This window comes from Psammomys obesus, unplaced genomic scaffold, assembly GCF_907164565.1.
Source record: "Psammomys obesus unplaced genomic scaffold, mPsaObe1.curated_primary_1811, whole genome shotgun sequence".
NCBI classification, from domain to species: Eukaryota; Metazoa; Chordata; class Mammalia; order Rodentia; family Muridae; genus Psammomys; species Psammomys obesus.
In genome coordinates this window covers 654,248-681,636 of record NW_026591816.1, presented here as the reverse complement: position 1 = coordinate 681,636, position 27,389 = coordinate 654,248, and the positions used below count along the sequence as shown (strand labels likewise).

At 46.6% G+C, this 27,389-nt stretch overlaps 1 protein-coding gene and 1 long non-coding RNA gene across 2 annotated transcripts; one reads left to right on the top strand and one right to left on the bottom strand.

Annotated features, from left to right (window-relative positions):
- The first annotated feature begins 356 nt into the window (after positions 1 to 356).
- LOC129680340 (uncharacterized) lies at positions 357 to 8,741 on the top strand. The gene is made up of 3 exons (XR_008720677.1): positions 357 to 452; positions 5,203 to 5,285; positions 8,664 to 8,741. It is a non-coding gene; the product is annotated as an uncharacterized LOC129680340 (long non-coding RNA).
- LOC129680339 (cytochrome P450 4F5-like) lies at positions 8,253 to 19,656 on the bottom strand. The gene is given in 13 exon segments (XM_055611942.1): positions 8,253 to 9,251; positions 9,497 to 9,579; positions 9,737 to 9,801; positions 9,913 to 10,046; positions 12,560 to 12,689; positions 12,890 to 12,956; positions 13,198 to 13,304; positions 13,307 to 13,467; positions 14,649 to 14,770; positions 15,732 to 15,859; positions 15,944 to 15,997; positions 18,215 to 18,359; positions 19,459 to 19,656. Coding segments are annotated over 13 exon segments (1,566 nt in total). The 3' UTR covers positions 8,253 to 9,079.
- Between the last annotated feature and the right edge of the window lie 7,733 nt (positions 19,657 to 27,389).

Below are 27,389 nucleotides of genomic sequence, written 5' to 3'. Positions count from 1 at the left end.
TTATAGGTCCCAGACCCTCCCGGCAGGCCCAAAGCAAGGGGTTCTAGCCTGGCAAACTTCTGGTTAATACAGAAAAGAGGAATGCTGCATTTCAAAACTGTTTGCTGTGGGAAAGTGCCAGGATCACGAACGATTCTGGCTTTCAGTTCTCTCGTCGGGGGATGGGGGGGGGGGGGGGGGGGGGGGGGGGGGGTTGGGTGTTTGGGGGGGGGGGGGGGGGGGGGGGGGGGGGGGGTGTTGGAATGGCTGGCCTTCCCTAGTTGGAACCAGTTGGGAGCCATCCTGGCTGGTTTCCTGGCAACGGATTCTCTCTTTCGCAACAAGGCCAGCTCTTCCCTGCAGTTAGCTGACTTGCCTAGAAGCAGCAGGGCCCACTGGCCTGATACATTTTAAACTTTTTAGCTCAGCACCCCGAAAACCTAGTTTTTAATTCTTTGGTCTCTCAATAAAAGGTGAGTGGAAAGGGGGAAGGGAACAGGGATGAAGAGAACAACTACACTGGGTCATACATAGAGGTAGAAGACAGAGGTAAGTAGATTACAGAGAAAATGTCTTTAGGTGTACATTACTTTGATGTGTGTTTGGAACTTTTTAGGAGAGTAGAGACAGAAGAAAAGACTTGAACATAGGAATCTCCGTTTACCCCAGGAGAACCTCCACTTACCTGAGGGAACCTCCATTTACTCTTTCACCAACAGTAATTTAAAAGATTTTGCTTTGGATCTGTCATCTAAGGAAATTGAGGCCAAGTTTGGTTGCACAAGCATGTAAGCCTAGAGGACCTTAAAGCGGGTGCTGGAGGAATGAACCTAAAATTATTTAAGAAGGTATCTCAGAGGAGAGCCTGGGTGTATGGTGGAAGACAGGATTTCCATGGGTGAAGAGAGAAAAGTCAGTTTTGCCTGTCTTTGGGGCGTCCCCACAAAGTACAGGAGAACCAGAGGTATGGGGGCACATGCTGGCAAAGCAGGTCATCAAGAGCAGAGCCAGGGCCCACAGGGAAGACTCCCGGGAGACATGGCCTCACCTAGTACTAGGATTTTCCTAAGACGCATCTGATGCAAGAAGAAAGGAAAAGCAGAGAGACCTTGTCTGTAAGAAGAACAAGATTATTCACCCAAGGGAAGGCGTCGGTGTGAGGGCGGCGAGAAGGGGGGGTACCTTCGTTCCCCAGTGAAATGGAGAGCTACCAGTCTGTCTCTCAGAAAAAGGGATACATTTACACCCACCATGGAAGGGAACTTATCAGTCTGCTGGTGTTGGATGTATGGATGTAGTGATTGAGTAGCCAGGAAAGAGGAGTCCCAAAACCAGGGAAAGGGGGGAGGAGGAATCCCACCTTTTGAGATAGACAATCGGTGCAGCACTTATCTGGAGCCTGGCTGTCTTTGAAACAGTTGCCTGGGGGAGTTGACTGTTGCTATACCGCAGCAGTAGGCCCTGCAGACCTCAGGGTTATTTTCTGTAGGAATGCTGACAGCCTCAGAGCAGCAGCCAAGGTCTGCGAGCATAGTTTTTGCTGTGGCTGAACCTGTTGGGAAGGCTCTTGGGCTTTAAAAGTCATTTTTACCAACTCCTGTGTGGGAGGGCTCAGGGACCATCCTCAGTCATTCAGTTAAAATAGCAGTGAGACCATGTTTGCATCTGTAGGACTATAAATATATTTTTGGACACATTAGAGGACTTGATCCTCTCTGAAATGAATGACTATTAACCTGCAGTTTTAGGACTTTAGGTTTAGTCCCTGTTAAGTTGGAACCTTAAAAGCCATAAACATAGCCCATTAAAGTGAGAACATAACAGTTTCCTGTATGATTTAGTATATAAAAGTCCATAGCTTATAAAAGTCTAAGGTTATATTATAGATTTATAATATTACCATATTTAGAAAATAAGACCAAGATATTTTAACCTTTTTGATAGTGAAGATATAGAACAATGACCAAGTTTTTGTTATTTTAATTTGTGTTTGTTTAACTATTTTTATTTTTATTATAATTTATTCACATTGTATCCCAGCTGTAACTCCCTCCCAATCCCACCCTCCTTTCCTCTTCTCCTCCCATGCCCCTTTCCCAGTCAACTGATAGGGGAGGTCCTCCTCCCCTTCCATCTGACCCTGGCCTATCAGGTCTCATCAGGACTGTCTGCATTGTCTTCCACTGTGGCCTAGTAAGGCTGACCCCCCCCCCCGAGGGAGGAGGTGATCAAAGAGACAGCCCCTGTTTCCCTTACTAGGGAACCTACTTGGACACTGAGCTGCCATAGGCTACATCTGTGCAGGGGTTCTAGGTTATCTCCATGAATGGTCCTTGGTTAGAGTATCAGTCTCAGAAAAGACCTCTGGGCCCAGATTTTGTGGTTCTGTTGCTCTCCTTGTAAAGCTCCAGTCCCCTCAAGGTCTTTCTATCTCCCCCTTCTTTCATAAGATTCCCTGCACTCTGCCCAAAGTTTGGCTATGAGTCTCAGCATCTGCTTTGATGCCCTGCTGGGTAGAGTCTTTCAGAGGCCCTCTGTGGTAGGTTCCTGTCCTGTTATCTGTTTTCTCCCTCTTCCAATGTCTATCACATTTGCCTTCCTGAATGAGAATTGATCATCTTACCCAGGGTGCTCCTTCTTGCTTAGCTTCCTTAGGTGTACAGATTTTAGTATGATTATCCTATATTTTATGTCTAATATCCACTTGTGAGTATATACCATGTGTGTCTTTCTGCTTCTAGGATAGCTCATGCAGGATGATCTTTTCTAGTTCCCACCATTTGCCTGCAAATTTCATGATTTCCTTGTTTTTAATTGCTGAGTAGTATTCCATTGTGTAAATGTACCACAATTTCTGTATCCATTCTTCAATTGAGGGATATCTGGGTTGTTTCCAGATTCTGGCTATTACAAATAAAGCTGCTATGAACATGGTTGAGCAAATGTCCTTGTATACTTGAGCATATTTTGGATATATGCCTAGGAGTGGTATAGCTGGAACAATGACCAAGTTTTAACATAAACAAATAAATTCCTCTAAAATTAATAGATCTTAATTTAGAGTATCCTTGGAATTATATCATATAAAGTATTTAAGCAAAAACTTTTACTTACTAACCCCTGAATTATGAGATTTAGGATAAACAACAGAGAAGAACAGTATAGAAGAATTTTTAAATTACATTTGAATTTATTATACCAAATCCATTGGCTGGAACAGCTAGTGGGAAATCCAGATAATAGGCAACTCACAGTGGGAGAATTAGCATTTATTATTAATTCAGGAATTGATAAAGACATAGGCAGTTAGACATATATTTTAAATTAGCTTGATTTAAATAGAGCTTTATAACTTTGAAATTTTAGCATTATATGAAAATTATTTTGAACCAAGGTTGAATCATACATACATACATACATACATGTATATAGGTTGTGAAAATTTAACTCCAAGCTTCGAGTTTTTGGGTTTTGTTTTGGTTTTTTTGTTTTTTGTTTTGTTTTGTTTTGTTTTTGTTTTTGGTTTTTTTTTTTTTGTTTTGTTTTGTTTTTTTTCGGAGGGGCGAGCATCTGTGAAACTCCAGCGCATGGAGTTTCTCTATTCTAAAATCAGCATGGCGGCTTACCACGTGCCGTGCCCAGCCATGGTGACATATTGAGGTGTGGGTGGCACAGCTGAGCAGCTGTCAGCCCAGTTCAAAAACCCTGCCCCAAACATAAGCAGGCAAACGAGGCGGGAAATTTAAAACCCGAACTCTTGGGGCCTGAGGAGGTGGCAAAATTTAAAGCCGTTTGAGAGCAGTCTTAAAACCCTTGGTGCTATGGGCTTACCTAATAGTGAAGTCCAGCGAGAGTGAGCAAATCCTGAAAGACCAGAGCAGAGTGTAGGCAAGAAAAAGTCCTGAGCAGCCACCAGAAGCGGCACCGACACAGGTGGGAGCGACAGGCCAACACAGGCTAAGCAGTCATGAAAGGAGCAGGAGATGGGGGTGCAGAGAGAGATTTGTTGTGGGTGGGCATGTGAAAGGAGTTCTAGCATGTCTAAACATTGCTAGAGGAGCCTCCTGGGTTTCCGCACCAAATGTTAGTATTTATTTAAAAATGATGTCACACACACCACAGGTATTATATGCAAGAGATTTATTGGATGGAGGTAGAGAAATAGAGAGGAAAAGAAAATAGAAAGACATGGTGGGGAATAGGGGTGCTCCAACAGAGAAAGGAGAGAAAGCAAGAGAGAGGAAGAGCAAAAGAGCAAGACAGAGGGGGAGTGGTAGACAGGTCACTATGTACCTGGCCCAGATGATGTCATAAGATGCAGGTACACTGTACACTGACACAGGACACTGTCAGGACCCTAAAGTTCCCTAAGGGAAGGCCAGTTGAATTGCCTGCACAACATAACAGGAAGTACAGTGAAATGAGGATGAAATGGCAGACCGAAACATGCAAGACCTAAAACAGCCCTTTAAAGAAAACAAGATTCAAGTCCCAGCAATAAACAACTAGAAAACAAACATTTCCAATAATCATTTTTAAACTATTTATGCTTTATAAAGTATATTCAGGATTAAATCTAAGAAAATTTGTGCCACATTTTAGGTCCCCAAAACAAACCCCAATGTGGCAGTGCTGATGGCAGTGACCAGCTCCCACCTGAGCTGGGGTTTTGTTAGGGAACAGAAACTGTTATTCCCAGTTTATGAGACCCCCAAAGATGACCAGGAATCAACTCTGCTACAAAACACAGGAGTGTTTATTGGATACAAGCTTGAGCCTGGGTCACAAGGTCCGTGTGGAAACAGAGAGGTATGCAGCAGTGTAGTCTAGGGGAACAAGGTTTTTAAAGAGCAAAACTGCAAGCAGAGAGTTACATGCTTTGGCGTTACATGATTGGGCAAGGGAAACTGACTTTTGAAATGATTGGTTTACTTTAGGTGCCAAGTCGATAAATGGTTCTGTCCTGGTCATCTGGGTGGGTTGCCAGGAGACGGTGTCTCTTTAAGTGGTTCCACCAGGCCTTCTGGGCTGTTTTCCTAGCAACTGTATCTTTAGTGGGCAGGAAAAGAATGCAGTAAGGCTGGTTCCTCCCCATAGGTCATGTCTGCACCTATCTGGCCTTTGTTCAGGCTTGTGGTTTAAACCTTAATTCAATAACCAAAAAAAAAAAAAAAAAAGCAAACAAACCTAATTTTTAATTCTTTGGTCTTTTAAAACCTAAAGTGTTTCTCAGAAGACCTTAAAGGCTATCTGAATGCTCCTGACCACAACTGCCAGTACCTCCTCTGTCTGAAACTCAACCCAAGGTAAGCACCTAGCAGTTCCAATACCTGAACAGCCTCTCCCTGCTAGATACCCATATAAAACCCAACAATTTTGCTGCTGGGTGCTATCCTCCACTCTCAAGGCAGCCCAGCAGTTTTTCCTTAAACTGCTCTTTCTCCCCACAGAGGGTGGCTGGGCTCTGCTGCCCCTGCTTACTCTGCACACCTATGATGAAAACCTCAAGACACTGATGAAAGGAATCCGAGACGACCTAAATAAATGGAGAGGTGTACAATGTTTATAGACAGGGGTGTCGATAATGTTTGATTCTTCTCAAATAAGTTTTATATAAATGTTTAAGTTTTGCCTACACCTATGCCTGTCTGAGGGTGTCAGATCCCCCAACTATCTGGCATTACAGATAGTTGCAAGCTGCCATGTGGGCACTGGGAATCGAACCTGAGTCCTTTGGAAAAACAACCAGTGCTCTTAATCTGTGAACCATCTCTCTAGCTGCTCAAATTGCTTTTTTGATTGAAATAAGTCTCAGTCAAAATCCTAGAAGAACTCCTCATAGAAACAGACACATAGAAACCCATATGAAAATACAAACAGCATAAAAGAGCCAAAGATATTTAAAATTAAGACTATAGTTGTAGGATTCCTATTGTCTCTTTCAAAAACATACTATTGTTGAAACTATGCCAACCATGCAAGTGTGCTGGCCAAAAATTGCACAGTTAAAGTCACTGAAATAGTCCACCCCAGTGATCACCAAAACAGCCACTGTGTACCCTCCCAGACAAGGACACATTTACAGCATTTCCAAGGGAGTCAAACCCAAAGTTCCTCTGTCCTCTCTGTTTTGTTCCAAGTCTAAAACCTATGGGTGGTGAGTAATACTCCCCTCAGGCTCTGACGTGGGCTAGAAACTAAAGTCAAAGGTCATTATGATCCCAATACATTCAGAAGTGGAGTTTTCATTGGCTCTCAGGGCCATTTAAAACTTCACACAAGGCGCTCGAGGGATGGCTCAATGGAATGGTTAAAAGCACTTGCTGCTCTTGCAGACTTAGGTTCAGTTCCTCAAACCCACACCAAAATGGTGGCTAACCACCTGTATCTCCAGTTCCAGGGCATCTGACGCCTTCTTCTAACCCACAGGCACATGTGTGAGGCACACACATACATGAAGGTAAAACACCCATACATGTAAAATAAACAATGTTTTTTAAATTTAAAATCATGCATATGACTGAATGCTTCAGTCAGGAATAAGCTAACTCATTTGGGTTAAATTCAGCCTGTGTTACAGCCACCATGAAACCTGAGTGATTTTTCAATTCTTTTCATGAATAAGTGACATTAAAAGACAGTAAAAAAAATTAGAGTCATCCAAGGGAATAGCTCAGGGGGAAAGCACTTGCTTAGACTGCGCAATGTCCTGGCTTCCAACTCCAAGAAACAAAATTACAAAGACACTCTAAATGAGAACAGAAATGGGGAGAAAAGTTGAACATGAGGGGTTGGGGAGGTGGCTCAGCAGGTAAAAGTTCCTGTTGCAAAGCATGAAGACTGGGGTTTGATCCCCAGAACCCACACGGGAAAAGAAAAACAACTCCTTCAAGTTTTCCTCAAACTTGCAAACACAAGCACCCAATAAACAAATATTTTTAAAATGTTGAAATGAATGAGAATTACAGTCTTCTTCTGAATCTAGTTTTTAAACAACAACAAAAAAAGATGTATTTGCAATTTAAACAAAGTCTTATTGCTGGCTCAGATTGTGTGTGTGTGTGTGTGTGTGTGTGTGTGTGTGTGTGTGTGTGTAGTTACAAATTTTCCTTCATAAAATTGTAAAGTAAAACTGAGCTCCTTCTGGTATACATTTATTCATACTCGGATGTGCCTTCCTGTTTTGTTTTTGTCTTTTATGAGAAAGAGGGTGTGTGTTTAGCACAGAAGTTTTTTGATTTTGATTTTGTTTTTGTTTTGCCAGCCCTGGCTGTCCTGGACTCTCTCTGTAGACCAGACTGGCCTTGAACTCCAGGACAGCTGGGCCCTGGGAAGTTTTAGAAATCTGCCCACCACTTTTGTCATGATCTCTGCCTCTGTGCCCGAGTAAAATGAAGGTGGTGGGGACCAGCCTCACCTTCTCAGTCCATCCCCTACCCTCACTGGCTTTGGGTTAGTTGCTGCTTCCAGCTCCGCTGTCCTGATTCAGACCTGCCCTGCTCTGTGTTGCCCAGGCCTTTTACCCGTGGCAACTTATGCCCATTGCAACCCAAGGGCTGAGGCAGGTGGGGCAGGCACAGGCCAGCAGAGGGAGCATGAGACTGCCAGCTAACACCCACAGCACAAAACCTTGACTTCTGGTTATGCTCAGCCAGCTTAACTCCTCCTCCAGTCTCAGTTCTCATGAGGCACCGCTAGGCCTGGAATGGGAAAGAGGAATGCTGGGGTCCCTGACAGAGCCATCATTGGCAGTGGGCAGAGAATGAGGCCAGGGAAACTCAGCCCCAGATGTTACCTCACCGGGGTGACTTGCTTCTCAGGGGTTCTTTAGAACAGCAGAATAAAAGCATAGCTGAGGTATTTAGCTGGGCTCAGTGGTACACTCCTTTAATCCCAGCACTTGGGAGACAGGGATGCCTGAAAGCAGGTGGTGATGCACTTCTCGTCTGCATGGGTGGAAGTGGCAGAGCAGAGAGCAGGTTGCCCTTCCTCACCAGACACAGCATGAGGCCAGCGATGGCCAGGCTGATTCCTACCACCTCCGGGGTGTCACCCCCTCAGGCAGCAGGGACCTGCCAGGTGCCTGCAGCAGCTTGTCTGCATTCTTGCAGTGCCAGGTCCTGCTCCTTTACCCAGATTCCCACACCTGATCCCTGGCAGTGCTGGCTCCAGCCTCATCTCCATGCCCCTGCCTCCCGCTGTGTGGCGAGCCCCTGAATTCATTTCTCATGTCAGAAAAAAGTGAAACTCAAATTTTTAATAGGCTTAATTTTTATTATAAAGACACAGTTTCAGAGCATAGCCCAGGCTGGCCCCAAACCTGCTATGTATACCAAGATAGTCTCCAACTCAGGATCGCACTGCCCAAGTCCTGCACTCTCAAGTACCTGTCACCATGCCCAGCTGACACTGGTTTAATAGTCTCATGAGGGGTCAAAGCTCGAAAGGGCTACAAGAAAGGAAAATTGTAAGAATCTTGTAAAATAAGTGATATTCTCAATGAACATTGCCCCAGACAAAAGTGAAATGAAGAATTCCGCAAGGGTGATTCCGTTCATTTTAAGCTGCCTTAGTAATTTTGGGCATCATGAGGCTTGAGTGCCATTTAACACGCTTCTCAATGGTGCCGAGATTTCCCTTTTCTGATAAACCATTTTACTCAAACTTTACAAATATCCCTCCAGGTGTAGTGGCGCAGCCCACTCCAGTAAGTGCAGCCCTAAGAAGACAGAAACTGGAGGGTCGCTTCAAATATGCTCAAGGAGAGGAGGAAGTACAAGAAAATGGAAACTATGGTTGTAAGGCTTTGTTTCAGTGACTAAGAATCTCGAATGGGCCCGATATTCTGCACCCTCCTTCGCTGCTCAAAAAGCTACAGTGGCTCTAACAGGATGAGGTCCATGCTTGAGCTAGAAAAGAACTCTGTTCAGCAGGAAAGCCTTGCTTCCAGCAAACAAGGATCATTGGCTCAAAGACATCAGTCCCGCCTCCTCTCGCTGAGACCACAGCTGGTTCTGCAGTCCTCCAGCGCTACCTGCCGACACCCGATGGAGCCATGCTAATTCTGGGATCCTTAGGTGGGTGGGCGAGGAGCATGGGGTCACTGCCCGCTCAGCGGCTCCACCCGCAGCCACAGCCCGCCCTCTGCGCGCAGGATCAGCTCCGGCTTCCGGCGCGGCTCCTTGTCGTCCGGCAGGACGCGGAAGCGCAGCAGAGTCAGCGCCAGCGCCACCTTCATCTCGCTCATGGCAAAAGTCTGTCCTATGCAGTTCCTGCAGGAGGACGGGGTGGGGAGTTTGACTGTGCAGGGTCCCACACTGGCGCGCTCAGAACCAACCTGAGCCGGTCCGGGCATGGTCAGCCCCTCACTTTCCAACCTCGAGCTCTACAGACTTTTGCAGATACCCTAAGTAGGGAGTAGGAAGGAGACCCAGAACCCAGCCATCCCAACTGGCCCCTACTATTCCCACTGACAGCCACAGACTCCGCCCCATCACCCTAAGCCCTCTGACCTCACCTGGGCCCCGCGGAGAAGGGAATAAAAGACAGAGGTGACCTCTTCTGAGGGTTTTCTGGGTCAAAGCGAAAGGGGTCATAGACCTGGGGGAAAGAGGCAAGATTAGGCTTCTAGGTTGTGTCTCTGAGCAGCACAGACCTAACCAGCTCCTGAAACGGCAGACATGGAGACAGAAGTGACAGCTTTTTGTTCCCGGGTTAAGGCCATTCCCCCTCCCCAGGTCCCAGAAATGCCCTCAACCTCAGGGTCTGGCCAGACTGAAGGATTGTGATGAACACCAAAGATGCTGATGACACAGACGGTCCCTGTTGGGCAGGAGGGTCCAGTCAGTAGCAGGTCCGAGCTGCCCTAGGGACCATCACCCTAACTCAGGGGCCTCCCCTCTGCCCTCCCCTCACCCATGACCCTGAGGGCACCTTTGGGGATGACCCGGCCATCAGGTAGCACAATGTCTTGGGTGCAGTGGCGGAGGACATCTATGACTGGGGGGTGCAGCCGCAGGCTCTCCTTGATGCACATGGTCAGGAAGGGCAGCCGGGACAGGTCGTCCCTAAGGAACACACCACACGATTATCCAGGAGCCAAACACTACCCTGCTCAGCCTCACTTGCATCTGGTTTGATTCTAACTACTTCTCTCTCACACTAGGTTCTGTAACTAATTGTATCCCAGATGAATCAAAGATGTTTGCCAGTTCCTTTGTCTCTTAACTATTAAGAACAACCTTTCCAGGTCCCAAGTTTTGAGGTCACAGGAGTCAACTAAGATCAAAGATTAACACCCCCTACCCCAAATCACAAAAACATGAGGAAAAAGCTTAACCTGAAATATTTCTAATTAAAGCATACCTCTCCAAAGATATCCTTAAATCATCTGATAAATCTGCAGTGCAAGATTCAGTGTACTGTTTTGCTACAACAACCTGGATGTGGTGGTACTCGGGAAAATGGACGGTGGAAGATCAAGAGTAAATAAATAGCCAAGCTGGGCTAGAGGAGACGGTGCATCAAAAATAAATTATAGAATGATACTAAAAAAGCAGAGATAAAGATCCTTAAAGGCCTATGAAGTTATTTAAATGAATATATATACTCCATAGGAGAGTGGCATTGGGGGAAATGACTCACTATGATAAAAGGGTCATTTTCTGACACAGGCTTTCTCAGTGTAGCGCTGGCTGTCCCAGAACTTGCTCTATAGACCAGGCTGGCCTCCAACTCAGAGATCTGCCTGCCTCTGACTCCAGAGCTCTGAAATTAGAGGTGTGGACAAACGCCACCTGGCTAGGCCTTTCCATGTTAACACTTTCAATACTATACAATAAACCCCTAGCTGTTTGTTTTTTAATGCATTTTTGTATTTTCAGACACCTACGTAATGTGTATTGATGATACTCACCCTGGTTACACTCTCATCTCTCTCCTGCTCTCCCACTCCTGCCAAACACCTTTGTCCTCCTGACCAACTTCTCTCCTACTTTGATGCCCTTTCTGTTTATGACCTGATGAAGTTTATTAAAGTTCCTTGTCTCAGCATGAGTGGGGATGGGAGGAGAGGAGGGGGGGGAGAGAATTTGTGTTTTACAACCTGACAAGCCTTTCCCGGGACTGGATTTCACAGAGCCTTGTTTAATAGGCAAGTGTCCACCATTAACTGCATTCCCATTCAACAACTTCATTCTAGTTAGAAGAGCTAAGTTCAGGCAATGGAAAGTAAATTTAAAAATAAAAGAAGGAACCAACCTAACAGCCACTAAAACTTACTACAAAACTATAGTGATAAAAATGAAAACATTTTTAAAAAATAAGTTACTAATGAGACCTGAGGAATACAGAGCGAAAAGCAGATACAAGAAGACAGTGCACACAACTGCTGGGAAATGGAAAGGCGGTTTGCAGGAGGATGTTAAGAAAACTAGCAATGAGCCAGGCAGTTGTGGTGCACACCTTTTATCCCAGCACTTCAGAGGCAGAGGCAGGCAGATCTCTGAGAGTTCAAAACCAGCCTGGGATTTTGAACAAAGTGAGTCCAGGACAGCCAGGGATACAAAACAAAAACAACAACAACAAAAACAAAAAATGAAAAACAAAAGGACTAGTAATGATCAACAAAAAGAATTAAATGCAGCCAGGCAAAGAATCCCAGGACTGGAGATGAGAAGGTAGGAGGGTCAGAGGTGAAAGTCAGTGTCAGCCTTGGAGTAAGCTGGAGGCTATCATGACCTGAACAAAAAGCTATCTCAACAAATAAGTAAAATAGCCAGGCACAGTGGCACATGCTTGTAATCCCAGCACTCCGGAGCAGAGGCAGGCAGATCACTATGAGTTCAAGGCCACCCTGCCTGATCTACAAAGGGAGTCCAGGATAGCCAAGGGTACACAGAGAAACCCTGTCTCAAAAAACAAAACAAGAAAGAAAACAAATAAATAAAATGAATTCTTGCATATACCTTTAAAACCAGCACTTGGAAAGCAGAGGCAGACAAATCTCTAAGAGTATGAGACCAGCCTGATCTACACAGTGAATTCCAGGCCAGTATTATATAATGTGAACCTATCTAAGAAAATAAAACAAAAAAAATTCTTGACCCCTGCAAATACAGGGTAAATTCTCTCAATACATTAGGAACACTAAAACTATAAGTTAATCATTACTCTCTATCATTTCAAAGACTAGTCATTTCTTTATGTTAGAACGTCAAAATTCCCCTTTTCCTGGTATTTTGAAATGTACAAAGTGTTACTAAAAAGTAGGCAAGGGTTCAAGAAGGGGTGTCTATGAACTACAAAGAAAAGAACGGCACAAAAGCCAGAAGGAAATTCACAACATCAGAGGAAGAGAATCAAGGAAAACAAATCGGGTTCATGTGAGCCAACTTGCTGTGTGAGATATAATTAATTAATTAAATGACGAGATGTCCAAACTGGCCATGTCCTCCTTAAAAACAAAGGTGTTTAGACCCTGTCAGGCAGCCTTAGCTACCCAGATACACCCTGTATCAAAGCTGCAATGTGCACGGTGGCCAGCAGCTCTAAGAGCAGAGACTCCATAGACTGTGCTCACCATTCAATCTCCTCAGGCTCGCCTTCCCTCAGGAGCTCCTGCACCTCCTGCCGGCAGCGCTCCTGGTATTCTGGATGCCTCGCCAGGTTGTACAGGATCCAGGAGAGCGCACTGGCTGTGGTGTCATGACCTGAGGGATAAACAGGAAAGCTGTGTTTCAGGGCTGTTTCAGCATTGCAGGCTAGACAGTGTCTAGACAGTGAGATTCCCCAGGAAGGATGGGGAAGGGATGGATGGAAGGAATGGGCAGATCCCAGAGGGTCCCCCAACAGGTGAGCCTGGGACTAACAGATCCCTTCCCTTTCTGTAGCCCTACACAGGGACCCTCACCTCCAAACATGAAGGTGTCAGCCTCTGCTCGAATGTCCTCATCTGACAGCTCCTTTCCATGTTCATCCTGGAGACATGAGACCCTCAATTTGTGCCATGTCTGAAGTGGTGTGAGACAGATTCTGATACCCACAGCACACACAAGAAGCCTCCCCCGACCTCTCCAGAATCTTTCTTCCTTGGTTTCTTGGCCACTGTTTGCTCTTTTAAGGAGCCATCAAAAGAATCACCATCCTTGTCAAAACCAGCTTCTTCTATCTAACACTGAACATGAAGGTTCCAGTAACCTAGTTCCCACATAAGCCCACCTTGGCCAGCAAGAGCACATCGATGAAGTCCAAAGTCTTAGACTTAGCCTTGGACTTCAGGAACTCATCAGCACTTTGGCTGGAGAGGGTGCGGCGTCTCTCCTGATGACAGCATCTGTGAAGTTGTGCACCAGGTCACAGGCCTTGCAGAAGCGCTGCCCATCAGCAGTGAGGTAGTATAGGAAGTCCACAAACAGGAAGAGCTGCTGGGACCTTTTTACTATGAGGGCGCTGAGCTCCAAGATGGCAGCAATGTATTCACTGGGAGACCTGCAGGACAGGTCAGAGAGAGGAAGCAACTTAGCACACAGAAACCCCAGAGAAACTCCAGCCAGAGTCCCAGGACCAGGATCCATCCAGAAAAGGCATACACGATTGGTTCTCTGTTTCCTGCTCCCCACAAGTAGACCCTGACCCAGGATCCCAGGGCATATGTGGTCATCATTTCTTCACCCTTGGTTTCCTGTGACTCTGCCCATGCTCAGACCCTACCTCCAGGTTCCCTGCAGCCTGTATCTCTGTGAAGCTCCTCTGTTGATTAGAATGCCCAAACTCACTGTGACTAGGACTTCCCCCGGTACAGACACCTTCTCTCATGCTCTGGGAAACTCAGGATGGAGTACACATCCCTCTGGCTGGGCATTCAACATCTTTAAGATCTGGCCACTAGCTGGAAACGGTGGCTCCTGTCTGTGGTTCCCAACATTTAGGAGGCGGATGCAGGAGGAGCAGAAGCTCAAAGCCAATCTAATCTACATAGTGAGTAGATTCCAGGCTAGACTAACTGCAAACTGAGATGCTGTCAAGAAAGAGAACAGGAAGGGATGGAAGGGAAGGGAAGAAGAAGAAAAGAAAAATGTGTGGGCTGTCTAATGCTCATAATTGTTAACTTTGAAAATCTACATTACAGTGAGATGCACCAAGGAGAGTAATAAAGCCTTTTTCTGTATATGTCAGAGATGGTGTTTTATTTTCAGGGCGAATTAAATGGGTGTGTAAAACCTGCTCTGAATGTGTACAGTTTCTTCCCCTGGATGGGGTCATGTGGATGACAAGGGAAGCAAAAGCTTGCTGGCACAGACAAGTTCTCTGCACTTCTCTGCCATCAAGGCGGGAACCTCTTTGCCCTGTTATACTCATCTTGATGGACCGGTGGACAAACCGAATCACTTAAGACAATTTGCCACAAAACTGTCACACATTCTTCAATGCCCTTTCAAAACTGCCTTGTTTTAAACTTCTTCCTCACCTGCTGCCCACCTCTTTGACTTTTTGCAAATTATTCCACCTCCCTGGAAGGAACACCCACCATTTCCTTTCCCTGTCTTTCACTGCCCATTTTGACCTAACTCCTTCAGAAAGCTTGCTCTCCTCCCTTTAGGTAATACTTCCTTCCCCAACCCACTTCCTTGGCACATGGCCCATGTTCCAAGGCTGGGGCAGGAACTCACTCCTGAGAGTTGCTGTGATAGCCAAATAAGCATTTCTGCAGACTGTCCAAAGTCATGAGGCTGATGTTCTCAAACATTTCCAATCGGGCACTACCCTCCAAGGATAGGCGCTGCCACTTGGCCTGACCAGAGAAGGGGACAGAGATAGGGCTGAACCTTTGAGCTTGAGCCTCTTCCCAACACTAAACACCAGGATAGGCACCTGACCCCAGGGAAAACCTGACTCTGGTGGGAGCAGACAATGTTACCATCGCAGATGAAGGCGTTAGGTCGGGAGACAAAGGCCCTGAGCTTAATTCTACCCCTGTGTGACCTTGGTTACCTGGCTACTTTCTCCTCAGGTCTGCCAAGTCTTCTGTCACAATTAAGTTGACATGATGTAATACCCTGTAAACTACATTTCAATGATTTCATGCTCCCTTGTAGTTGGCTATAGAAATGTCTCCAGTTAGGTGCTACCTTCTCAGCCTTTGTAATGACACCTTGTAACATTTCTGCTTTCTTCCTTTTAGAACCAGTATTTTCCATGTTTAAAAACCCAGAGTAAACTGTGTGCTACACAAGACCTTCACCATCGGTTTGGTTTGGTTTGGTTTTGGTTGTTTTTTGTTTGTTTGTTTGTTTGTTTGTTTGTTTTGTTTTTAATGAGTTTTGACCATATTCACCCACTCTCCTGCCAACTTCTCCCATATGGACCTTAGTTTTTTGATAATGTAGTTTGAACTGACCTATAATTCATAACCTTTCTTCTTTAGTCTCCCCAGGCTGGAATTAAGGAGTGCATCTCTACGGCCAGTTTTGGGGCAATGAAGCTATACTGGTATCCTACGCAGAAAGAGCTGCTCCGGTAGTCCGCATTAACCACTATATGGAGTGTCCAGTGCTTCTGTGAGGAACCCATCCTCATGCTAGGAGCGTGACTCCACGGTGTCACCTTTTAAGTGCAGATTACTATTCTCATCTTAAACACGGGGAAACTGATCTCCCAGGACTCTCAGCAGAAATACACGTTCAGAAAACATCTACTGTAGCCACTCCCTTTCTGCAAGGCTCTACATGGGACCCAGAGTCTGAGGAACTCACGTGCATGGTGTTCACACTCTTGTTAAAAATCTTCACGTAGGGCTTCAGGATGTCGAAGTGGAAAGCAGGTGTCAGCAGGCGGCGGTGGCGACTCCACTTGCCACCAGCACTCAGGAAGAGCCCATCTCCTGGGAGGGCAGGATGGCAATGGGCAAAGGCAGGACCTTTCTCTGACTCCCAAAGTGCCCCCTGACCCTCACCTTGATACTCACCCAGCCAGGGCTTCAGGAAGCCATAGAAAGTCATGTCCTTGGGGGCCACCAAAGCTGCCATGAAGAAGAACAATCAGGGGCCATGGAGAGGGTGGATGGTGGACTTAGGGAGGGATAGGGACTCCCAGCCCCAGGGCTGTGCACTTCCCCGCCAAGCACAGCCAGGCAAGAAGGGGACAGGAACAAGGAAGCAGCGAAGAGGAAGGAGATGAGGCAGACCAGAGCACACTGCAGCAGTGAGGAGAGCAAAGGTCAGCCTCACAGGGCACAACATGCCTCAGCACGCCTTCACATGGCTGCTACATGGTCCACCGTGTGGCTTTGCAGACATGGGACACACTGTCAACTGTGGCTCTCCGACATGCCCTGGCATATCCTGGTGTATATGACGGGGCACATGTTATCCAGACATGACACAACACAGTGTGTGACAGTCTGATGTGACCTGATTGTGCCCTTCACATAACCCCAGACTGGCATCTAAATATGGTCCCATTCAGTCCCGAATGTGACCTAGATGTGTCCCAGAGCCCTCCAGCTCTCCCCGCTATGCCACACTAAGCCCTGGGTGTTCAAAATCAAGGGCTCCTCTGTTCTCAGAGCCATGTGCCCACTGTGAAGTCTTCTGCCCTCACCAGCCGCCATGCAGCCCCACGGCCAACCAGACCCAGCTGACCCTCTGGACTCGGTGGATCTGACAGTTCTCTGCATACCAGAGGATGTGTCCCTAATCCTCTCCAGCTTGGGTCACTTCTATCCAAGGTGCCTGGGACAGCCAAGACTCAGTGAACTCGAGAGGTGGCAGAGAGTTCCCAATACGTTACATGCCTCCAACCAGGGCTGTTCACCCAGGAGGTACCCAGCTCCCAAGAATGCTGTTGAATGTCACTGGGGACACAGGGGGAGTAAAAAGGCACTCTGCTGTTCTATACAGAACCACTTGCACTCCATACTGTGAAAGGAATCAGCATGCACACATTGTAAATGGCGCAGGATGCACACACGGCTAAGAGTTCGCTCTTCTGAGTTACTTAGCCCCCAGTGGAGACAGTACCAACATAGGACCCACACCAAAGAGCCTTATCAGACTCAGCGTCCTCAGAAATATCTGAACCAGATGGCACGCAGACTTGATAATGAGGGAGAAATGCAAGTTGTGCTAAGTTAAGAAAGCTTGAATCTCAGAGGCAAGCCTGACCGTGTGAGCAAAGGATTGGGTCTGAGCTCTCAACGGCCTGCTTTTGTTGGCTGCAGAGGAAGGGCGGGTGATTCTTAAGACAGTGGACTCACTCCCTGTCTTCTCCGACCACAAACTTTCCAAATAAAGCACACCCTAAAGATTCAGTCCCTGAGGCTGGGGCCATGGGCCGGTAGATGGCTCTGGCAGAGGACCTTAGTTTAGTTCACAGCACCCACGCGGCCGCTCCCAACCACCTGTCACTCCAGTTCCAAGGGACCTGACACCCTCTTACCGAGGGCACTTCACACATGTGGGACACATACAGCCCTGCAGGCAAACACTCACGCACATAAAATAAAAATAAGGAGCTATCATGGGAGCGCACACCTTTAACACCAACATTCAGGAGGCAGAAGCAGGTGGGTCTCTGTTGAGTTCCAGGCCAAGCTGGTCTGCAAAGTGAATTCCAGGTCAGCTAGAGCTACACCGTACCTCAAAACAAATAAATCAATGCCTCAAAAATAACTATTTTTAAGTGCCTGTATGGGAGTGCTATTTCTGGAAAGGTAGAGGTAGGAGGATCACTGGGGTTTCCTGGCCAGACAGTCCAGCCTAACGGTGAGCCCCAGGGAAGTGAGAGATCCAGTCTCAATAAAAGCAGATAGAGTTCCCAAGGATAGCAGCTCAGGCTGCCACTGTCCTCCACAGGTACGCACCACATGTGCGCCCGTGGGCATATGCACACAAAAAGGTTCATCACAGAGAAGGGTTCTCTTCCCAGTTCTAGGATGGAACCTACCACTTTGTTCCTGGTAGGCAAGTGTTCTGCCGCTGAGTACATTCCCAGCCAATACAGTCTCTTCCCTGGCTTAGCCCACACGGGGTTGAGCTTCCATCACTCACAGCTCAAACAGATTCCAGCAGCAAGGGAGATGCAGAACCTCATCCAAAGACACTCAGCAAGTTAGCTACAGACATGGCTGCAGCTGGATATAGCCCCATCTGCTGCTCAGCCTGGTCTATATAGAGACAGAAAGAGCTTAGCTGAGTGACAGAGAAGAAGCAGCGAGGGAGGGTCCTAGAATGGATACCTGGGGCCTGGAGCAGGGGGCCAATGAATGCAGGGTCAACGAGCCTCAGCACAGGAATGACGGGTCCCAGCCAAAAGAGATGGACATCTCGGAAGGTCTGGCCCATTTCCGTCACCAGCTGCATGCCCTCCTCGTTGCTCTGGATCTGGAGATGTAAAAGGTTGAGGCCAGTCCAAGCATGGTGTCCCAGATGCTCCTGTTCTCTGCCCACCATGACCCAAGCTCATCCTCCTGCTTGGGTCATTCATCTGTGTCTCTTGATGAGTCAACAGCTCAACTATATGTGTCCCTTCCTGTATCCATGTCTCTCTCTCTCTCTCTCTCTCTCTCTCTCTCTCTCTCTCCCTCACTCTCTGATGCCTCACTCTTCTCATCTCTTTGCTTTGTGACCTAGATAGAGAAAACTGAAGGATCAATGGTTAGATAGAAAGATATATTCCTACGCACATGCTCTGAATTGTAGACAGGTGTCTAATTACTTGATAGAGAAATTAATGATGATGAAGATAGATAGTTGACAAACTGCTATGATAAATAAGGTGACAGGTAGAAGGATGAAATATAGACAGATACATGATAGATAACATAGGTAGATAACATTGAGAGATGTGATAGATAACTGGTATCAGAAGAAAATGATCAGAGTGGTCTCAGTCTGTGTGTGTGTGCGCGCGCGCGCGTGCGTGTGGAAACAATGAGTCGTCAAGAACTCCAGACTCTGAGTCGTGATGGAATTCTGAACTAATGGGGAGATGAGAGAGGAGCTGTGAGGAAGCTGATGGGTTGGTATGTACAAAGGATGGAGATGCTGAGAGGAAACTGGATAAGAGAGGGTAAATGAGGACGTTGGGAGGAAAGAAGACTGTGCTGAGAGAAAGCAGCATTCGAATGAACGGCATTGGCGGTGATGCAGACCTTGGACACACTGCAGGAAGGCCTAAGGTGCAACACTGAAACGGAATAAGCCAGCGATGTCACTGCTCTGTGCTCCTCACCAGGGAGGCTGCTGAATACCACAAGAATCCCAGGGAGAATGTGGCCCGCGGTGGGCTGGTGCCAGGTAAGGAAAAGAAAAGGGCCTCTGAGCACAGGTTTGACCGAAAGGCAAATGAGTGTGCTGGTGTGAGGAGGAGAGAGGGCTCACTTCGCCCTCTTTGCTTCTCGCTGCTTCAGGCTCCAGGCCTTCTGACTTCAGAGGAACACATACACCCTGATACCCCAATCCAATCTTCTGCTGTACTCACCATGCCCAGGTGACCAAGAAACCAGTCCCTTTTAGGGGCCTGAGGGAAACATCTGAGGCGGGAGCAGTTCTCACAGAATGAGTAAGTCCTGGCAAGGATCCTGGCCAAAAGCCAGGAAGCCACTCCAAGCAGCAGAAGATGCCACGGAGAGGCCAGCACAGAGCCCAGGTCCAGCCCTGACGACCTCAGTCACAGCATCCTGCAGAGCAGACAGACACGTTCAGAAGAGGAACTGGGGAAAGTCTAGAATTACTGAGCAAGGGCAGAGACTGAGAACATCACAGACGAGGGAGATTCAGGGAGAGACAGACTGATAAAGAGAAGGTGCCAGAGCAGAAAGGACACACAGACAAGGGCTGTTTAAAGGCTGGCCCCAGGCAGTTAGCCAGAAACTCGGGGTAACTGATGCCGGTTGGCTCCATGGAGCCACTCCAAAGCCGATAAACTCGTCCCTGTTAGAGAACCCTCTCTTGCCTCACATCCCACACCGTACCTTACTTCAGAGACAGCCTGTCCCCCAAGACCTTCTCTCCTCTCCTGTGAAATGCATTTATCCCCTCCTTCCTAACTGCAGGGGGCTGGGCTGCACTGGGCTGAATCAATGAATCCTTCCCAGGCTCAGCCACTTCCTGCCTGCCTGCACAGAAGGCCCAGACAAGGTGGGCAGGGCCTGACTGGAGTGCAAGGCAGGAACTCAGGATGACAGACAGAGGCTAGTGAACTTTAGGATACAGTCTGTCTGAGTTAAGGCCGAAGGTGACTCTGAGCCACCAAATTTACAGCTGTCCCTGCCCTTCCAAAGCCAACAGTCTCCAGATAAAAGCATGAAGGCGGAAGTACAGGCACCAGGAGACCCGGGCCAGGGCAGGAGGGTCCTGAGCATCTCCCCAGGTTCTCTGCACATTTTGCTGGTGGGGACACAGCGTGCGGAATTTCTCACTGCAGAACTGGGGGCAGAAGGGAGACTGGCTCTGTGATGCCTCTGCTCACCAGCGGCACAATCTCGCAGAGTTCAGTCCTAACGTGTAGCAGCCTAGCCCCTAGGTAGAAACAAGAATTCCAGACCAGGGAATCCAGCCATCATCAGACTTCAGAAAGAACTGTCCTAGTTGGGAAAGCACACCTGGAGGCCGATGGGTCAGAGGGAAGAGTGGAAGTGTGGAGGGAAGGAGTCAGACTATGAGCAGAGGGGGAACAGGCAAGAAAGAACAAGCCCAGAGCATTGGCCTTCCAGCATGAAGTGGGCACTGCCTTCAACATAAGTCTATGCTGTCCAAAAGCTGTCCTAGATTGCCATGCCTTAGACTTAGCAGTCACTGAATCCGCCAATGGCCATGCTCTCCTTTTGTTAGGCAAATGGAAGAGACCAACAGTTCCCCAGAGCCAGGACATTAAAGACAATGGTTGGCAACTCAAAGGTTGGCAGATAAAAGCAAGCTCAAAGCCCTGAAACAGGGTATAAAGGTAGTTGGTAGGTGATGGAGGCAGAAGGATAAGAGCAGTGGTCAGTGGACAAGTCCAGATGGGTCAGCGCAGAGACTCCCAAACCAGAAAAGAGGGACTATTCAGAAGCTAGTGGTCCATGATAGAGAGATCAGAGTAAAACAACTACATGACGTCCTCCTCGGGGAATTTTTCACAAACTGTTGCTCCCCTTTCACCTACTAAACTTTTCAACCTCATGGGTACTTAAGACCTCATGCAAATTCTTGCAATTACAAAACTGCTTATAACGCTGGGTGAAACAGACATCTGAGAGAAACATTCACTTTACTAGAAGAGCCACACCAGAGGAGGCATGAGGAAGGACATGATAGGGAATGAAGCAGGATAAGGCCCACACTTGTCAGGGTTGAAGCCATGGCCTTTCAGCTTAACCTAGCATTTTCACTTTTTATTTTGTTTATTTATGAGCATGGGTGTTGTGTCTGCACATGTGTGTGTGTGTGTGTGTGTGTGCGCGCTACATACATGCCTGATTCCATAAGATTTGCAGAAAAACGAGTGTCAGATCCCCTGAAACTGGAGTTACAGAAAGTTCTGAGCCACATGCGGATATAGGAATTGAACCTGACTCCTATACAAGAATCATCCTTCCATCTCTGAGTGGCTTTTTATCAAAGACTATATTCTTCCTTGCTTGCTTGCTCTGGTTAAACTCTTGACTTCTTTTTTACTATTATGTCCCAACCAAATCCTTCTCTTTCAGGAGTACAGGAACTCAGAGTGCTGCTGGAGTTGAGAACAGAAGACACTGGCAACCTCCTCAGGGCTCTGTGAGTGTTTGACAGGATGTGAAAGCAAACCCTGACTTCCAGTCAGGAAGGACGTCTGGTCTGAAAACACAGCTTCCGCAGCTGTCTGAAGTCTAACCAGGGATCTGCCCCCATACAGACTTTGGTCTTGCCAACCCCATAATCACAGATGCCAATTTCTAAAAATAAACCTGCTAATCGATAAATAAACGGAGGATTACCCCTATCATCAGGCCAGTTGGGAAGTTGATGCAAGAGTAATAGGAGTCAAGGCCAACCTGGGCTACATATGATAAGATAAATGCAGGTCATTCATCATATCTTTGGATATATGTTCATAGACACTGATATAGTGGTCATAAAATGCTCACTCATCACTGTCATCTTGACTGGATTTAGACTCACCATGGAAGCTGACTTCTGGGAGTGTCTATGAGTGTCTTTCAAAAAGACCCACCCTGAATGTGGGAAACTTCATCCCCAGGACTGTGTTCGCTGGCTAAACAAAAATAACAGAATGACCTAAATTACCACACACAATCCTCTTTGCTTCCTAATGTCAGATATCCTGTAACCAGGTGTTTCTTGGTCCTGCCACCACTATTTTCCCATGATCATAGACTGGACCCTTCAACTGTGAGCCAGGGGAATTCCTTTCTTTGTTAACTTGCATTTTCCAGCCATTTTGTCACGCAGAAGAGATAGGTGACTAATGCTTAAAATTGTACGAGGAGTGAGGTCAACCTGACATTGTGGTTTAGGGGAACTTGGGGCTGATTTGCTGAAGGAACGTGGAATAGTTTGGAATTCTGTGATATAAAATCCCTGGATGACTGAAACCAGATCTGAGTGAGACACTCTGATTAGTGTTCAGAGAACCGCAATGCTGAAATAGTGACAGTGAGGACAGTTCACAAGGATTCAGACAGAAACAGAACCCCCCCCCCCACACACACACACACACAGCTCTGCCTGCCTCTGCCTCCAGAGTGCTGGGATTAAAGGTGTACACCACCACCACCCAGCAAATAAAACTTTCTTGGGGACTGAGCCATAGGACATTCATGTTAACAACAACAACTATGTCTTTATTCTGTTCATGTCCTGAGAAGTTGAGTGAAGCCGGATTCAAAGGCTACATTCAGGCTGTGCTGTAGTTATTGCTCACTGCTATACAGGTCTCCTATGAAAGAACAGAGAGACATGAAAACATGAAGTTTACACAGAGTGGGAGAGTTTGAAGTTGCAGACAAGGAGGGTGAGGGGAAACTCTTGTCATGCTCAGGATATTAACCCATTAAAGAAAAACCTCCTATCCTGGCTGGGACAGTAGGACAGGTACCTTGAAGGCAAGACCTCTGCCTCTGACAGCTTCAGCTCGAAACAATATAAATACACCGAAAGGAGGAAGTCTGAACTGAGAATGTTGCTGAAGGGATTCCCTGCTGCAAACTGGCCACCTAGGGAACTGTTTTCCCAGGATCAACTCTACGGGCACAGAGATGCCAACGGAGCTATTGTTCAAGGCAACAGAACTAGGCAGCACCATCCTATGTACTGGTTTGGCTACCATGAAAGATGTGAGAGTGTGGCAGAGTATTTGATCATACTGCGAACCCCAAGGTTCTGTTGTTTGCAGAAAAACCTGTTTCTGGTTGTGGTGTGGCTCAGCCCTAGCACACACCTTTAATCCAAGAACTTTCTGCTTATTTTAAACAGGATTAAATACAATCAACCACAGGTCACCAGGTGGAGCAAGCAACCAGTTGACAGGGAGTAAAAAGAAAAAAAAAAGCCGTAGTAAGTAAGAGGAAGTCAAGAGAATGGATAGAGAGATGCACAAAAGGTAGAAGAAAGAGACATTCAGTTTGAGGGTTATTTTTTTAAGACACTGTGGGGAAGGTTTTCTTTTCCTTCTGGGATGTAGGCTGAGGAGGAAGGTCAGCCGGGTGCTTTCTCTGCCTCTCTGAGCTAGCAGGCTTTCACCCCGGCATCTAGCTCTTGAGTTTTTAATTGGTAAAACTGAACAATTGAGATTTTGTTTTTTAAAAAAAAGTGATGGTGGACTTGGAGGCTCGCACCAGGCCTCCAGAAAGCCACTAGGGCCTGGCAATGTGTGGAACCTTCAAGGAGACCCTGAATGGCTTGTACATGATATTAGAAATGCGCATGCTAAATTGATATGGAGACCGTAGATTGGTGCAGATGCAAAGAGCTTTAAGCAGACTGGAACTGGAACTAGTTCAAGAAAAAGAGTTTGTTTGCTGTAAGCAGCAGAACGGAAGGGACAAGGCTGCCAAAAGGCTGCTAGAGCAGATACAATTCCACACGAGCCTCGGAAGCAGGAGATGGGGGTGCAGTGGGGGCTGTTTGTTTTGGTTTGGTTTGGTTTTTTTTTCCCTCTGCTTTGTTCAGACTTGCTTTGTTCTAATTATTTTTCTATATTACTCTCTTATGACTGGGATATTTACCCCATGCCATTGGATATTGGAAATATGCAGTTTGGTTATTGTGTTTTGTTTCATTGATTTTACATGCACTCATAGTGAAGAGAGCACCTTGAGTCTCATGAGAGACTTTGAGCTCTTTAACAGTAGAGGGTTTAAAACTGACATTTCCTGGAGTAAGTGAGTTTTGCACTATGAGATGGAAATGAGAGTTCATGGGTCAGGACCAACACCTGAAAGTTGACCTCTGCTCTCTACATGCATGCTCACATCCCTCCACACACGTTGTGAGAGAACACTCAGAACTAGGGCTGGATTGATGGCTCATCAGGGAAGAGTGCATTCTGTTCTTTCAGAGGACAGGAGTTGCTTCCAAATACCATGTCAGGCATCTTTCACTACCACCTTCTGGCCTTCCTTGTCACCTGCTTTTAAGAACACATACCCTCACACAGACACATGGGACACAGCACAATGTGCCTAAGTGAGTCAACCCCAAATTTCACCTGTCCCTCTACTTTGCACAATCCACAAAGCCGTGTTTGTTTTGTTTTGTTTTGTTTTGTTTTGGGGGGGGGAAGTACTGATGTGTGTCAGTATGATCTGAAACTTATGAAAACTAATGGTACTCCAACATATTTAATGAAGTCAGGACTGGATCATGCCCATTTGAAATTTCACCTGAGACTTGGGTGTTTCTGTCAAGACAAAGCTAGGTTGTTTGAGTTAAATTTCAGCTGTTTTACAACTCTCAAACCTGAAAACTTTTCTAATTCCTTACGTGAGTAACATGAAAACAGAGTAATACATATAGCATCAGCTGGGCATGAGCCTTAATGGGAGAACACATGCCTAACATGTGACAGGCCCTGGGTTCCAACCCCAAAACTGGAAAAAAAATACATCAACATTATTTAATGGAAAACATAGGGACAGTGAGATGGAACAGCAGTTTTTTGAGTACAGTATAATGGAGGGGGCCTTTCTAATGACCCACTTTGATCCCAAATAAGTGACACAAAGACCTATTAGATTATTTTCGCAAGCTTTAAAGCACTGGAGCTGGGCAGATAGTCATCTGGTCTACCCCTCTATGCTAATCTAGCTACTTCCCAACCACACGACCCAAATTACTTTCCATACTGGTCCCACCTGGGCTGCTTCTGCTCCATCAGGTCAGTCCTCATGGCTACGCCCTTTCTCTTCCTCTTTTTCCTCCTCCCTCTACCTGAGACAACCTCTCCCCCAAGACTGAGACTGGAAGTCTAGCCTGTCCCCTCTGCCCAGTCATTGGCTGTTAAGCTTCTTTATTAACCAATCAGAGATAATTGGGGAGGAATGTTTACACAGCAGTGACACAGGAGATTCTTCATAGAAATGACCATGCCCATGTCTGGACTGGAACCAGATCTTGGGGCACAGAAGCCAGCTTCTGAATACACAGTGCGTCAGACCAATCCCCAACAAGAGTACTTGTTACACAATCATGGGAAACAGAATTTGGATTCCAGCACCCCATAAAAAGCTGAACATTGCACACATGTCTGTAATCCCCACTCTGAGGGGAGTAGACACAAGAGGATTGCTGGGACTAACTGGCATCTAGCTTAGCCAAGAAAATGGGATGCTGTTTTTAACAGAATCTCAAGTGTTCAGTTTTACCAATAAAGGAGAGGCAGATGCTAGGGTGAAAGCCTGCCAGCTCAGAGTGGCAAGGAAAGCACCCAGCTGACTTCCTTCTCAGCTGACTTCCTTCTCAGCTGACTTCTTTCTCAGCCGACATCACACAGAAGAAAAAGGAAACCTCCTTCCCCATACAGTCTCAAAGAACCTCCTTCCTACTGAATGTCCTTCCCCCCTCCTTCCTGTCCACCTCTCTATCGGTCCTTCTGACTTCCTTTTCCTCTCTATAGTTTTTTTTTCTAATGCTTTTTCTATGGTCACTTCCTGTCAATTGGTTGCTTGCTCCAACTCTTGACCTATGATTGACTTTATTTAATCCTGATTACAATATCCATGAAGAATTATCTTGGATGAAGGGTGTGTAGTAAGGCTGAGCCACACCACAACTAAAAACTGTTTTTTTTTCCAGTAAATAACACAATCCCCAAGTTCACAATGTGATAATAACAATAGAAACAACAATAATGATAGGAGCCCTAGGTTCAGAGAAACCCTGCCTCAAAGGACGACACAGAGTGATAAAGGACACAAGGCTTTCTCTTCTGGCTGCTGTGTAGACAGAGGAGGGAATATATAAAATTCCCCCTGAGGAGGTAGGAACTAGGACAGGTCATACATTACCAGATGGTCTTAGAATGCACAGCAGAGCATCAGACCTGCCCATAGCCTGAATCCCTGTCCTGCTCAAACACCTACAGTTGACTTCTGCTTCTCACGGGAGTAAGTCCATGTTTGATTGTTGGTTAGGGATGCTCTAGAAGCCCCCAACAAAATACAAACTCTTTATACTGATCTTAGCTGCCCAGAAGAACTAGAGGGGAAGGCCTCACTGCTGATTATACAGTGTACTTCCATTGTAAAACATGGAGAAATCACCCTGGAACTGACCTGGAAACTTCTTCCCTCCCAGCTAGCTTTCACAGTGTCAGAAAGTAGAAGGCAACAAGCTGGGGGAGAAAAGCCACCAACGGTGTTACCCAGCACTAAACCCTGAACGTTACAGTACTGGCTTTCTGGATATGTGGATTAACATCATACTGCTATGAATGTTTTGATAACAACCAAGCACCTTCTTGGATTTGAAGCCTGCTCCACAGGAGAATTCATGCCTACCCATGTAAAGCTCACCAAATTACATGGCAAGGTCATTGTTTTGATAAATGGATATGTTGTCAAATTGTCTCCAAACCACTTACGCTTATACCCACAGAGCAGTGGTACTCTCAACCTTGGCCAGACAAACCTCTTTTTAAGATTTACTTATTATTTACACAATGTTCTGCCTGCATGTGTGACTGTGCGCCAGAAGGGGGCACCAGATCTCACTATACATGGTTGTGAGCCACCATGTGGTTGCTGGGAATTGAACTCAGGACCTTTGGAAGCACAGTCAGTGCTCTTAACCTCTGAGCCATCTCTCCAGCCGAGAAACATCTTTTTTGCTGTGAGCAGCTGTTAGTGAAACACTTATAACTGGTCAAAGCGGTGGGAATAAGTAACTTCAATGCTCAGCCTAAATGGGACAATGATATCCAGGCCCACTCCT